At 35.5% G+C, this 15,845-nt stretch overlaps 1 protein-coding gene across 1 annotated transcript in view; it reads left to right on the top strand.

Annotated features, from left to right (window-relative positions):
* STK3 (serine/threonine kinase 3) overlaps positions 1 to 15,845 on the top strand; it is a 313,046-nt gene that overhangs the window by 23,845 nt on the left and 273,356 nt on the right. Inside the window, exon 2 of the mRNA XM_033126415.1 lies at positions 11,543 to 11,623. Coding sequence (XP_032982306.1) covers positions 11,543 to 11,623 — 81 coding nt within the window. The remainder of the gene's footprint in view (positions 1 to 11,542; positions 11,624 to 15,845) is intronic.

Here is a 15,845-nt window from a genome sequence, read left to right as displayed (position 1 = left end):
ATGGTCTCTAACCTCAAGAAGGCCTTCAGTGCTATCTAGTAATCCTGTTAAACTTCATGAGGTTTTTTGTTCTCCATTCTGGATATTTCAAATATAGTCGTATATCCTCAAATCTCAGATTTTAACTTCCTCACAGTAGGTGATTCTTCCCCCCTACTTCATAAAGCAAATAGAAAGAAGCTAATACAACGTATATGAGAACTCCCTCAACTTTCCATCGTCATCTGCTGTCTTACCTGGAACTCTGCCCATCCTTCCTTCCTGTTATAATGGGAGAGGTGTCCCCAACCCTCTGAGGTTAACGCTGTCCCATCCACATTCCTCCCAACTGTTTCAGGGACATGCTTTAGTAGTTATTTTTGTCTCTTGTGTTTTCAACTTTCCCTTATCTTACTATTTCATTCCAATAGCATTTATACTTTTTCAGGCATTTCTGATGGGTGTTTTGTTTGTTTGGCTTTATCTTCTTTCTCAAAATCATGTTTCCAATCACTTATCCTTTCTAGAAACTTCAAGTATAGGATGCACTATAATTGTTGTCTTTACTTTTTTACTTTATCTTACTTCTCAAATTATTGCAGTCTGGTTTCTCCCTTTACTGTTTCACTAAATTGCTCTTACTATAATCACCAATAATTTCTTTACCACTATATTTAGACACTTAGTAAATTAATGTCATTCACGTATAATTTACATTCAATAAAATACAGTCTTGGTTTAGCTTGTTTTGGCTCAACAATAATAATTTTGAGATTTATGTAGGATATTGAATGTATTAGTAATTTGTTACATTGTATTGCTGAGTAGTATACTGTGTTTCCCCGAAAATAAGACATAGCCAGATCATCAGCTCTAATGTGTCTTTTGGAGCAAAAATTAATATAAGACCCAGTCTTATTTTAATATAATATAAGACCGGGTATAATATAATGTAATGTAATGTAATGTGATATAATATAATATAATATAATATAATACCGGGTCTTACATAATTTAAGACCAGGTATAATATAATATAATATAATATAATATAATATAATATAATATAATACCAGGTCTTATATTAATTTTTGCTCCAAAAGACACACTAGAGCTGATTGGCTAGGTCTAGTACCATACAGAGACTTGGAAGTTACAATGATTGCTATATTAAAAGTGTCTGGTGAAAGGTGGCCAACACCTGTGAACAGTTAGGAGAATTTATCAGAGTAATGAAAATTAGTAAAAAAGACTCAAATAGAGATGCTAGAAATATAAGATATGAAATAAATAATTTAAGTTGTTGATAGTATTGTTTGTCTTCTGTACCCTTACTGATTTCCTGTAAACTTACTGTATCAATTACTGAGACAGGAGCATTGAAATCACCAACAATTATTTTGGATTTATCCTTCTTTCTGTTCTTTTAGTTTTTGTTCTGTGTTTTATAAGCAGTGTTTTAGGGTGCTTACATGTTTTAGCATTGTTACGTTTTCTTGATAAATTGACCCTTTTATCATTATGAAATATCCCTCTTTATCCCTGGTAATATTAATTTCTCTTTAGTCTTCTTTGCCTGATATTAATACAGCCACATTAGCTTTGTTTTGATTAGTCTAACATGATATATACATATGTGTGTGTGTGTATGTATATCTATATATACATATACATATGTGTGTGTGTATGTATATCTATATATACATATACATACACACACACACACACACACACACACACACACACAGAGGGTGCCAAAAAAATGCACACACATTTTAAGAAAGGAAAACTGTATTAAAATTGTAATACTCAATATATACTGATAACAAAAGATGAATACAAGTCATGTTTGACTTCTGCAATTACAAGAGGTGCTCAAAGTGGTTACCATGAGCGTCCAGACACTTCTGATTATGGCGAACTATTGTTTGAGCAACGTTGACCAAAGTGTCCATTTGTATACATTTTGTTGGCACCCCCGTATGTATGTATGTATGTGTGTGTGTGTGTGTATGTATATATATATATACGCACACATGCACATATGTGTATATACATATATATGTATGTGTAATATACATATGTGTATTATATATATGTGTATATATATATAATTTTGCCCCCATCCTTTTACTTTTAACTTCTTTGTGTCTTTATATTTAAAGTGAGTTTTTTGTAGACACCATGTAGTTGGATCTTGCTTTTTTATCTAGTCTCAGTCTCTTTCTTTTTTTATTTATTTATTGGGGTGACAATTGTTAATAAAATTACATACATTTCAGGTGTACAATTCTGTATTACTTCATCTATAAATCCCATTGTGTGTTCACCACTCAGAGTCAGTCTCTTTCAATTGGAATGATTTGACTGTGTATATTTAATGAATTAAATCAATATAGTATTGTTAAGTACATATTCTCCAGTTTTTCTTAGTAGTTGCTCTAGGGATTACAGTATGCATCTTTATTGCAGTCAACTTCAAGTTGACGTAATTCCAATAAAATTAGCAAATTTGCTTCAGAATAACTCCATTTTCTTTCTCTTCCTTTGTTCTATTATTTCTGTATCTATTATACCTAAATATATAATATTGGAATTATTGATGTAAACAATCTTACTTTTTAAATATATATATATATATATATATCTTTTATGTTTATGTAAATATTTACCATTTCTTTCATGCAGAAGTACTTCCTTTATTATTTCTTGTAGAGGAGTTCTGTTAGCAACAGATTCTCAGTTTTGTTTATCTGGGAATGCCTTGATTTCCTCTTTATTTCTGAAGATAATTTTGCTGGAGTTAGAATTCTTGGATGATACTACTCTTTCAGCACTTCGAGTATGTCCTTTCACTACCTTCTTACTGCCATGGTTTCTGATGAGAAGTCAGCTGTTAATCATATTCTTGCTCTGTTGTTCACGACGAGTCATTTTTCTCATGCTGCTTTCAAGACTGTCTTTTAGCTATTGAACTACAATATGTTTAGATGTAGATCTTTTTGGGTTTATCCTACTTGGAATTAGTTTAGTTTGTTGGAAATGTACAAGGTATGATTAAAAAATACGGTGAATATTTAAATTTAAAAAATTTATTACAGTATAAGACACATTGCCATTAATCTCCCTCAATATACTTCTCATTGCTTCCAACACACTTATCCCATGTTCTTGCCACTTTCTGAAGCAGTTCTGGAAGTCCTCTTTTGTGATTGTCTTTAGTTGCGCTGTTGTCCTGAATCGGTGGTTGCTTCGATGTCCTGAATCGATTCAAAACCTTTACCTTTAATTGTCATTTTGACTTTGGGGAAGAGCCAGAAGTAGCACAGTGCCAGAACTGGTGAATAAGGTGGATGAGGACACACCGTAATGTTTTTATTTGACGGAAATTGCCATACCAGAAGCAATATGTGATACAGAACCTTTCCGTTGTGATCAGCAAATACTGTGAATGCTGCTGCCGATTGCCTTCCAACAGCAAGGCAGGGATCTTCAATACGGGAAGTGACGCATCGAACCTTAGTAACAGTGTGTGTGACAAGTTTCAACTTGTTCGCTGTAGTCAGTTGGGTGTGAGCTATAGTTGAGAGAAGGTGTGTTTTAAAGTGTGCCTTAAATCATCCTCCATCATGACCACCTTCCGTGTCACACATCACTACGGGTGTGTGATTTTTGTCAAATAAAATCATAACGGGTGCGGCCGGATGGCTCAATTGGTTAGAGCACGAGCTCTTTACAACAAGGTTGCCGGTTTGATTCCCACATGGGCCAGTGAACTGCACCCTCCACAACTAGATTGAAAACATGGCTTGAGCTTGGCACTGAGCTGCCGGTGGGTGACCGGTTGGCTCAGTGGTTGGAGCGTGGTGCTCATGACACCAAGGTCACCGGTTCTATTCCTACATGGACCAGTGAGCCATGCCCTGTACCGCTAGATTGAAAAAACAACTTGACTTGGAGTTGATCTGTGCCCCCCACAACTCGATTGAAAAAACAACGATTTGGCATCCTGGAAGAACACACTGTTCCCCAATAAAAAAACAAAACAAAACAAAAAAACCAAAAACATTACGGTGTGTCCTCATCCACCTTATTCACCAGATCTGGCACCGGGCGACTTCTGTCTCTTCCCCAAAGTCAAAATAATTCAGGACATCAAGGCAGCCAGGACAGCACAACTAAAGACACTCATGAAAGAGGGCTTCCAGAACTGCTTCAGAAAGTGGCAAGAACGATGGGATAAATATGTTAAAAGTGAGGAGGAGTATTTTGAGGGGGATAAATGGGAATATGTCTTTTACTGAAATAAGTTTTGAAAAATTTAAGCATTCACCGTGTCTTTTGGTCACACCCCGCATCTCCCAGAAGTGTTTCGCTGCTGATGCCTCTGTTTTTATTTTCTAACAAGGATTCCTTGGGATTGCCTCTGTATTTGTAAAGCTTAGTGGTCAGCCAGTGATTTAGGCCGAGGTTTTCCTCAAATACCTTGAGCCCATGTGACTTTCCACTTTCCACTTTCTGCTGATGTATCTATGTGTGGGTTGGGGAGCATATTCAAAGCTGTAGTTAGTTCTTAAGTCTCTTTTGGCTTTTACTTTTCACTGGATTTTGTTGGGTCTTCTCTGTTCATGTGCATAGTTTCCCAGTCAGCCACTGATGTGGAGAGTTCATCTCACTTTTTCTGTGGCTTTCTCATTTTCAGAATCTCCCTGGTAAATTTCTTGCTGGTTTGTCTATTGCCCAAGCTTTGCTGTCAAAGCTGTGGGTGTGACAATTGTTATACTATTCGGTAATAATCACTTTTAGCTGATAAAGCCACCAGTTTTCAATTCATGTCCCAAATTGAGCCCATCTTTTCTGGCAGCAAAGCTGCTATTTTTCGTATTCAGCCTTGTCCTAATAAAACTACAGTTTCTCTACTGATGGAATTGGGGCATGAGTGATGGTAGCAGCCCTAGGCTGGAATGCCACAGAGTCCTGGCATTATTACTCAAACTCAGAACAGGATTTCAAGAATAAATGTTGGCTCCTTTTGTGTCAATTTCTTGAGGCACGAAATGGTTGATTTTGATAATATTGTCCAGTGTTTTTGAGGATGATCTGCCAGTCTCTTCACACCACCATTGCCAGAAGTAGGGGGTCTCCTGATATGGTTTAGTTTAAATCTACAATTTTGCTATTTTTTTTTCTATTTGTCACAATCTATTCTTTACCCCCCGGGGCCCTTTTTGGATCATTTGAGTAATTTTTATTCCATTTTATCTTCACTGTTGATGTATTAGATATATCTCACTGTTTTCTATTTGTAGTTACTCTTCTAAGGTTTACAGTATGAATCTTTAACTTATTAAAATCTTTCTTCAAATAATTTTATACCGCTTCACATATTGTGTAAGGCCCTTACAAGAGTACACTTCCATTTTATGCCCCTTTCCTTTGTGCTGTTTTGTCCTATGTTTTACTTGTACATATGTTATTAACCCCACATTATGTCATTATTTTTTGTATAAACAGTGAATTATGTTTTTAATAAATGAAAAATGGGAAAGTTTTCTTTTTTCTGTGTGAAGGTTTTTTAAAATTGTTGTAAAAACACATTTATCATCTTAGTAATTCTTAAGTTCAGTAGTGTTAAGAATATTCACATTGTTGTGCAACAGGTATCTAGACTTTTTCAACTTGCAACATTGCAACTCCATACTCACTAAACACTAATTTCCCCTTCTCCCTCCTCCATCCCTTGGCAACCATCTTTCTACTTTCTGTATTTATGATTTTGACTGTTTAGATTCTTCATATGAGTGGAATCATATAGTGTTTGTCCTTTCGTGATTGACTTATTTTGCTTAACACAGTGTCCTCATGGTTCATCCATGTGTAGCAATGGACACGATTTCCTTATTTTTAAAAGCTGTTTAATATTCCATTATATATATATACACACATACACACACACACACACACACACACACACACACACACCATATTTTGGTTCTCTGTTCATCTGTTGATGGACATTTGGATTGCTTCCACCTCTTGGCTAATTTGAATAACACTTTGGTGAACATAGATGTGCAGATATCTCTAAGCGAGGTTGCTCTAAATTCTTTTGTACCTATACCCAGAAGTGGGATTGCTGGATCATATGATAATTCTATTTTTAATTTTTGAGGGAACTCCATATTGTTTTCCATAATGGCTATGCCATTTTATATCCCACCAACAATGGACAAGAGTTCCAGTTTTTCCACATCATCAACGCTTATTATTTTTTGTTCTTTTTGATAGTGTCCATCCTAATGGGTTTGAGGTGATATCTCATTGTGGTTTTGATTTGCATTCCTTTAATTACTAGTGATGTTAAGCATCTTTTCATATACTTGTAGACCATTTGTGTTTCCCTTTTTGAGAATTGTCTACTCAAGTCCTTTGCCCATTTTTAAATTTTTTTTAAAAATTTTATTGGGGACTATTGGGGAACAGTGTGTTTCTCCAGGGCCCATCAGCTCCAAGTTGTTGTCTTACAATCTGGTTGTGGAGGGTGCAGCTCAGCTCCAAGTCCAGTCACCGTTTTCAATCTTTAGTTGCAGGGGCCTCAGCCCACCATCCCATGCAGGAATTGAACCGGCAACCTTGTTGTTAAAAGCTCGCACTCTAACCAGCTGAGCCATCCGGCCGCTCCTTCCCCCATTTTTAATTGGGTTTGTTGTTATTGTTGAGTTGTAAAAGTTCCTTATTATGGACATTATCCTCTTATTAAATAAATGATTTGCAAATCTTTTCTCCCATTATGTATTTTTTGAGGATTTTATTTTTCTATTTCTGCAAAAAAAATATGTCATTGGGATCTTAGTAGAGATTGCATTGAATCTGTAGATTGCTTTGGGTATATAGACATTTAGACTATATTAAGTCTTTAAACCAACCTATGAGCACATGATATCTTTCTGTTTATTTGTATCTTATTTGTTTTTTTTTTAAGCAGTGTTTTAGTGTATAAGTCTTTCAACTTATTGGTTAAGTTCCTAAGTACTTTATCCTTTCTTATACTATAATAAATGGGATTGTTTTCTTAATTTCATTTTAGTATCAGTCATTGTTGATGTTTAGAGGTGCAACTGATTTTTGTGTGTGAATTTTGCATCCTGAAATTTACTAGTTATGAGTGTTTTTGTTTTTTTTTTTGGTGAAATCTTTATAATGTTTTCAACATATGAGATCATGTTGTCTGTGAACAGAGATAATTTTACTTCTTTTCCAATTCTTTGTTGCCTTTTATTTCTGTTTCTTGTCTAATTGCTCTGTCTTGGACTTTCAGTACTATATTGGATAGAATTGGTGCGAGTCGGCTTCCTTGCTTTGTTCCTGAACCTTAAGGAAAAGCTTTGTTTTTTATCATTGAATATGTTTGGCCATTATCCTCCTATTTGTCTGCTTATCTGTCTGTCTATCTATCTATCTATCTATCTATCTATCTATCTATCTATCTGTCTGTCTATCTATCTATAGATCTATATCTATGTCTGTTTATCTATCCTTAATTTCCGTGTGAGTCTTAGACGTTTTTTCTTTTATTTAACATTTTTTTCAAGTTCTTTATCTTTTATTGCTGCACTGTCTAATCTGTTCAAATCCTATCCAATGAAAATTTTATTTCAGATTCTTTATTTTTTATCTCTGAAATTTCCACTTAGCTCTTCTCCCCCCTCTAACTTCCATTTCCTTTACGTCTATGAGTACATGGGACATATTTATAATTTCTTTTTATAAGATATAGTTGACCCTTGAACAATATGAGTTTGATCTGTGTGGGTCCACTTATATGTGGAATAAAAAAAAATCACTGTATAAGAGGATCTGCATAGTTCAAACTGTTGTTGTTCAAGGAGCAACTGTATTTTCCATAAGTAGTTGGGAATCTGCATATGTGGAAGACTGACTTAAGTTGTATGCAGGTTTTTGATAGCACAGCTGTTGGTGCCCCTAACCCCCATGTTGTTCAAGAGTCAACTGTATTTTCTGTGAATTCTGCCATCTCTTATTTCTTTGTCTGTTTTGACTTTTTTTCCTCCTCTTTGCAAGTCATAGTTTAGTAATTTTTTTATTGAGTTCTTTTTTTTTTTTTAACAGAAGCCATCTGCCTTTTTTTTTTCCCCTTGGGGAAGGGGAACAGGACTTTACAGGCTTTATTGGGGAACAGTGTGTACTTCCAGGACTTTTTCCAAGTCAAGTTGTTGTCCTTTCAATCTTAGTTGTGGAGGGCGCAGCTCAGCTCCAGGTCCAGTTGCCGTTGCTAGTTGCAGGGGGCGCAGCCCACTATCCCTTGCGGGATTTGAACTGGCAACCTTGTGGTTGAGAGCCCGCGCTCCAACCAACTGAGTCATCTGGGAGCCCAGCGGCAGCTCAGCTCAAGGTGTCATGTTCAATCTTAGTTGTAGGGGGCGCTACCCACCGTGATCCCTTGTGGGAGTCGAACGGGCAACCTTGTGGTTGAGAGCCCACACTCCAAACTCGCTCCAACCAGCTGAGCCACCTGAGAGCTCAGCAGTAACTCAGCTCAAGGTGCTGTGTTCAATCTTAGTTGCAATCTTATCCCTTGTGGGAGTTGAGGAGTTGAACCGGCAACCATGTGGGAATCGAACTGTTAGGAGCACAGAGCTCCAACTGCCTGAGTCACCGGCCGGTCCTTTAGTGAGGTCTTAAAGTTGTAAATTTTCCATTGTTGAGCACTGGATTTTGTTTTAATTGTTTAAGGAGTTACAGATTTGTTCTGTCAGGCAGTTGAGTTACCTTGTGGTTTTACCCAGTGATTCTGAGGCATGTTTTTAAGCTTCTTTTGCTACAATCTAAAGTATCCTTTATGTTTTGGTAACGTAGTCTCCTTTCTAAAACAAGTTCTGGGATCTCTACTGAATGACTTTCATATTGTAAGAGTTCTCTCAGCTTCTGTTGGTGAGAAAGAACCTCAGCTTTGTGTGACCTCTGGGAGGTGTTCTTTCATGGCTCCCTGGTCATTATTTTCCCTTAGGAAATTGACTTTGTTGGGGGGTTTTGTAGAGTGTTTTTTTGTAAGCATGCACAGATTGGCACTTAGCTAAATAGTCAAGGGAACTAACTCCTGGGTAGATTGTTGGACCACTTTCTCTGTATAGCTCTCTTCTTGTGAGTATTATATGATGCAAATTTATTTGCCTTGCCTCCCTACACTCCTATCTCTGTTTCCTCAACTCAGCAAAATTGCTGGGCTCTGTTTGGGATCTTTTCCCCCAGTGCTACTGTCTGGAGAATCCTCTTGATCTAAAGCCTTATTTCTTATTTCTTTCCCTTTTCTCAGGGATCTCACTTCTGATATCTAATACCTGAAAATAATTATTTCCTATATTTTGTTGTGTTTCCTAGTTGTTTACAGCAGACAGATATAATTCCTGTTACTTCCTTGTCGTCAGAAGTGGAAATTCTATAATGGACACTTTTAAATCTTTTAAGTTGTTTGAATTTTCAGTATCTTTTGACATGGTCAGGTACTACCTTCTTGTCCTTCATGACCTCATTTCTTAAATATTGGTGTTTTCCTGTGTCCTGTTTTCTCCTTGACCCTTATTTCTTCTTAGACATTTTCTTGATGATTTTATACCTTCTCATGTCTTCAGGCTTCATCTATGTTCTGATGACACCAAAAATGATATTTGCAACTCAGATCTCTTTTGGGATTCATATATACAATTGCTTACTAGAAATCTTCATGTGGATGAGTTGGACTTAAACTCATCATATTCTCCTCCAAATTTTTTCTGGTGTTGTTTAGCTTAGTAAATTACCATTCACTTATTTGCTTAAGCCAAAGGCTTAAGAGACATGGTCAAGTCTTTCTTTTCCCCCATTACCCCATATTTAATCAGAACCACTTCATGTTGATTATGCCTCTTTAGATCTTGAGTAGCTTATCTTCTCTCCATTCTTACCGTCACTACTATATTCTATGCATTCATATATTCAGTCAGCTCCTAATTAGTTTCTCTTCTCTACTGTTACTTAATGTCCTTTCTCTGCATTTCAGGGGAAGTGCACTTTTTAAAATAGAGCTCCTTAACATGGCTTATAAGGCTCTTTTTAACCTGACCCTACTTACCTCTATGTCCTAGTAACTTTTATTTTATTCATACTGAATTATTTTTGGTCTTCCATAGGTGAAACTTTATTCATACTGAATTATTTTCTGTCTGTCAAAACACCATGCATAATCTCGCTGATTTCTTTCTTCCATATACCTGCACATACCATACATATGGATGGTTTTTAAAAAAAGCAAAACAAAATCAAAAACAAAGACATTCTGTGTGTCAGTCAAATAGATCATGAAACTAAAAAGTCATAAGTGAAGTCAAAATACAAATGAAAATATTTGCAACCTAAACAAAGATTAATTTCCCTCATATAAAGATAAAAAAAGACTAAAAACCCAGTAGAAAAATGAGCAAAGAACATGAATCAATGGTTTAGTTTCATAACTATATTACAAGATGCTAACTTCACTCATAATAAGAGAAATGCAAATTAAATATACTCTCAGTTACAAGTTTTCACCTAACTTATTGACTAAAATCCAAATATTTGATTAAATACTCTGTTGGTGGAACTGTGGGAAAAGAGGTTCTTTCATGTATTACTGGTAGGAGAATAAATTGGTACAAGTCCCCTGGAGGGCAGCTTGCTGATATCTGTCAATATACATATGTTATATAATGTACAATTATAGTAAAGTATACCATAGTGTAATCAATAATTTTAATAATTATGTTACATATATAATAGTTATAATGGTGATTTTATTAGTTATATTACATTAAGTTTTTTATGACATGATTATACTTACAGTATATCTACTTATTCATATATGTAATTTTGTATTTGTGTACGTGTGTATTTGCTTGACCTCACAGTTTCACTTCTGGGAGTTTATCCTACAGATATACCAGCACATGTGAATTGATTTATGTATAAGCCTATTCATTGCAGCATTGTTGATAATAGCAAAGGGAACTTAGATAGCCATAAATAAGGACTTGTTGAGTAAGAGATGCTACATCTTTGCAATAACATAGGATGTAAATATAAAAAAAGAATGAGAATGAGGATGCTCTTTATATACTTATGTTGTGGAGATCTCCAACATAGGTAACGTAATTAAGTGAAAAGAACAACATATACAGTGTGGATAAAAAAGAGTGTATGTAAAATGCTGTTTTGTGTGTTAAAAATGGGGAGAAATAAAAATATGTATTAATATTTATATAAAGGTTTTACAAGACACTAATAAAAGTTGTTGTTCTTTGAGGTGTTTCTGGATGATTTTATTCCTTCTCATGTCTTCAGGCTCCATCTATGTGCTTACGACACCAAAAATGATAATTCCATCTGAGATCTCTTTTGGCATTTATAGAGGTTAACAACAGGGGTTGGAAGGATACTATTTATACTTTTTAATGCTTGTTCTTTAAAATAAAATTAAAAATTATATTAAAGGTCTTAAAGAAAATATTTTCTTCCTTTTTTTTCTCATCAGTAAGCTAAAAAAGCTGAGTGAGGACAGTTTGACCAAGCAGCCTGAAGAAGTTTTTGATGTATTAGAGAAACTTGGAGAAGGGTAAGTACAAAAAATATGAAAGTAGCAGTTAGATAAAGACAGAACAATGATAAAGATACTATATAATAATCTTTCATTAGAGCATATTTGCTTGAATTGAATAGTAATTACACAGTGGGAGAGAACCTCAACATAATAAAGGCCATATGTGACAATCCCACAGTTAATATATCAGTGGTGAAAGTTCAAAGCTTTTCCTCTAAGATCAGGAACAAGACATAGATGCCCACTTTTGGCACTTTTATTCAATACGGGACTGGAAGTCCTAGTCAGAGCAATTAGGCAGGAAGAAGAAATAAAAAGTATTCAGATCAGAAAGGAAGAAGCAAAACTGTCTCTGTTTGCAGATGCCATGAGATACAGAGAAAAATTGAAAGAATCCACCAAACACTGTTAGAATTAATAAATGAATTCAGTCAAGTTGCAGGATAAGTTTATATACAAAAATTAGTTGTGTGTCTATACAGTGATAGCAAACTATAAGAAAGATAAATTAAGAAAACAATCCCATTTACAATTGCACCAAAAAGAATAAAATACTTGGAATAAATTTAACCAAGATGGTAAAAGATCTGTAAACTGGTAACTATAAGACATTGATGAAAGAAATTGAAGAAGACCCAGATAAATGGAAAGATAGTTTGTATTCATGGGTTGGGAGAATTAATGTGCTAAAATGTCCATACTATCTAAAGCAAACTACAGATTCTGTGCAATCTGATCAATAGTGCAATGGCATTTTCACAGAAATAGAACAGACAATCCTAAAATTGTTAAGGAACCACAAAAGACCCTGAAGAGCCAGAGCAATCTTGAGAAAAAAGAACAAAGTTGGAGGCATTATGCTTCCTGATTTCAGACTATGTTATGAAGCTGTAGTAGTCAAAACAGTATAATATTGGCATAAAAACAGACATATAGACCAATGAAACAGAATAGAGAACCCAGAAATAAGTCCATGCATATGTGGTCAATTAAGTTATGACAGGGAAGTCAAGAATATACAATGGAGAAATTATCATCTCTTCAAAAAATGGTGTTTGGAAAAGTGGTAGTCACATGGAAAAGAGTGAAACTGGACCCCTATCTTATACCATACACAAAAATACACTCAGAAATAGATTAAAGACTTGAATGTACGAGGTCTGACAATTAAGTTCGCGAACTTGCAACCGTGCACTTATATTGGCAGCACTGTACAAACATCTTGGTAAGGTTGCATAACCTTGGTATATCAGTGTCTCAGTATATCAGCTGTGTTCGCGTCGACGTGGGGTGATGTCTTGCTGAGCGGAGTTCATTATTGTTGCATGTTTTTGTGTGCTGTTGCGAGAATGTCTGAGCTTGAATAAGAGCAACCAATAAACATTAAATTTCTTGTTAGACTTGGCAAGAGTGGAAGTGAAATCAGGGACATGTTAGTCCAAGTTTATGGGGATAATGCCATGAAGAAAATGGCAGTGTACAAATGGATTAAGCATTTTTCTGAGGGGAGAAAATGCATCAATGATGAAGAGAGGTGAGGGTGGCCAATAACAAGCAGAACTGATGAAAACATTGCAAAAATTCATTGACTTGTATGTCAAAATCGTCGGCTGACTGTGAGAAGCATAGCAGACCAAGTGAACATTGATAGAGAAACAGGAAAATCTTAACAAAATCTTGGCATGAGAAAGGTGTGTACAACATTGGTCCTGAAGGAGCTCACTGAGGAACAAAAACAAAGTAGAGTCGAAGTTTGCCAAGACCTTTTGGAGAGGCAAGATGATGTTTTGGGCCGTGTTATCACTGGTGATGAAACATGGGTTTACCAATACGACCCTGAAACAAAGCGTTAAAGTGCACAGTGGAAGTCAGCCAATTCTCCATGACCAAAAAAGTTCCGTCAGTCCAAATCAAGAGTCAAAATGATGTTGCTAACCTTTTTGATACCAGAGGGATTACTCATTATGAATTTATACCAACTGGACAGTTAACTGAGTTTACTATTTGGAAGTGCTAAAAAGGCTGCATGAAAAAGTTCGACGAAAATGACCTGAATTTTTCCCCAACAGTTCATGGCTCTTGCATCACTACAGTGCTCACACGGCACTGTCTATGAGGGAGTTTTTAGCCAGTAAACAAATAACTGTATTGGAACACCCTCCCTATTCACCTGATCTGGCCCCCAATGACTTCTTTCTTTACCTGAACATAAAGGAAATATTGAAAGGAAGACATTTTGATGACATCCAGGAGATCAAGGGTAATATGACAGCTCTGATGGCCATTCCAGAAAAAGATTCCAAAGTTCCAGAATTGCTTTGAAGGATGGACTAGGTGTTGGTGTTGGTGCATAGCTTCCCAACGGAAGTACTTTGAAGGTGACCGAATAGTACTTTGTAGTGATATTCAGCAATGAGGTATGTAGCTCTTTTTCTAGGATGAGTTTGCGAACTTAATTGTCAGACCTCTGACCAGAAACTCTGAAATTCCTGGAAGAAAATGGAGTGGGTAAGGTTCTTGATATCAGCCTTGGCAATGATTTTTTGGATTTGACACCAAAAACTAAGACAACAAAAGCAAAAATAAACAAGTGGGACTACATCAAATTAAAAAGCTTCTGCACATCAATAAAATGAAAGGGTATTGGGAGAAAATATTTGCAAATCCTGTACCTGAGAAGGGTTAATATCAAAGTATATAAAGAACTCATATAACTCAATAGGTACAAACCAAACACTCCAATTAAAAGAATAGGTGGAGGAACTGAAGAGACATTTTTCCAAAGAGGACATAAACCTGGTCAACAGATACATGAAAAAGTGCTCTGTATCACTAATCAGGGAAATACAAATCAAAACCACAATGAGATATCATCTCATATTTGTTAGAATATTTTTTGTCATCAAAAAGACAAGAGATAACAAGTGTTGGTGAGAATGTGGAGATAAGGGAACTGCTGTACACTGTTAGTGGGAATATAAAGTAGTGTAGCCACTATAGAAAACAGTATGAGGTTCCTCAAATAAGTAAATGGAGGACTGCCATATGATCCCGTAATCCCACTTCTGAGTGTGTGTGTGTGTGTGTGTGTGTGTGTATGTATGTGTATACGTATATATTGTGTGTATATATACATATATATATATAAATGGATGTATATATGTATGTATATGTACACACATACACAGAGGGTGCCAAAACATTTTAATAAAGGAAAACTATTAAAATTGTAATACTCAATATATACTGGTAACAAAAGATGAATACAAGTCACGTTTGACTTCTGCAATTACAAGAGGTGCTCAAAGTGGTTACCATCAGCGTCGAGATACTTCTGATTATGGCGAACTACTGCTTGAGCAACATTGACCAAATTATCCACTTGTATACATTTTTTTGGCACCCCCGGTATACACACACACACACACACACACACACACACACACAAACAGTGTGTGTATATATATGTATATGTGTATATATATTATATGTATATATATGTATATACATATACACACACGAAGGAAATGATATCTGGAGCTCCACATTCATTGCACCATAATTTTGCAATAGCCAAGGCATAGAAACAATTTAAATGTCCATTGATAGTTGAAAGGATAAAGAAAATGTGGTATATAAACACGAGGAAATATTATTCAGCTATAAGAACGGAGGAAATCATGACATTTGCAACAATCTGGATGGACCTTGAAGGCATTAAGCAGAGTGAATAAGTCAGACAGAGAAAGACAAATGTTGTCTGATCTCACTTAAATGTGGAGTCTAAAAACTGAACTGATAGAAACAGAACAAATTGATGGTTGCCAGAGGCGGGTGATGGGGATTGGGGGAAATGGGTGAAAGTGGTGAAAAGATACAAACTACTAGTTATAACATAAATAAGTTCTGGGGATATAAGTTCTGGGGACATGATGATTATAGGTAACAATACTTTGTTGTGTATTTTAAAGTGGCCAAGAGAGTAGATCTTAAAGTTCTCACAAGAAAAGAAGTATTTTTTAACTCTGTGAGGTGATAGATGTTAACTAAACTTATTATAATCACTTCACTATATATCAAATCATTATGTTGTACACCTTAAACTAAAACAATGTTATATGTCAATTGTATGTTGATAAAACTGGAGAAGAACAAAAAGAATAGTAATAATAATTAAAATTAATATACTCTTTAGCAATCAGTAGGCTTTGTAAAAACTAGATTGTGCTAGATTTGG

Source organism: Rhinolophus ferrumequinum, chromosome 14 (genome assembly GCF_004115265.2).
Source record: "Rhinolophus ferrumequinum isolate MPI-CBG mRhiFer1 chromosome 14, mRhiFer1_v1.p, whole genome shotgun sequence".
In the NCBI taxonomy this organism is placed as follows: domain Eukaryota; kingdom Metazoa; phylum Chordata; class Mammalia; order Chiroptera; family Rhinolophidae; genus Rhinolophus; species Rhinolophus ferrumequinum.
This window is presented reverse-complemented; position numbering and strand designations above follow the sequence as displayed.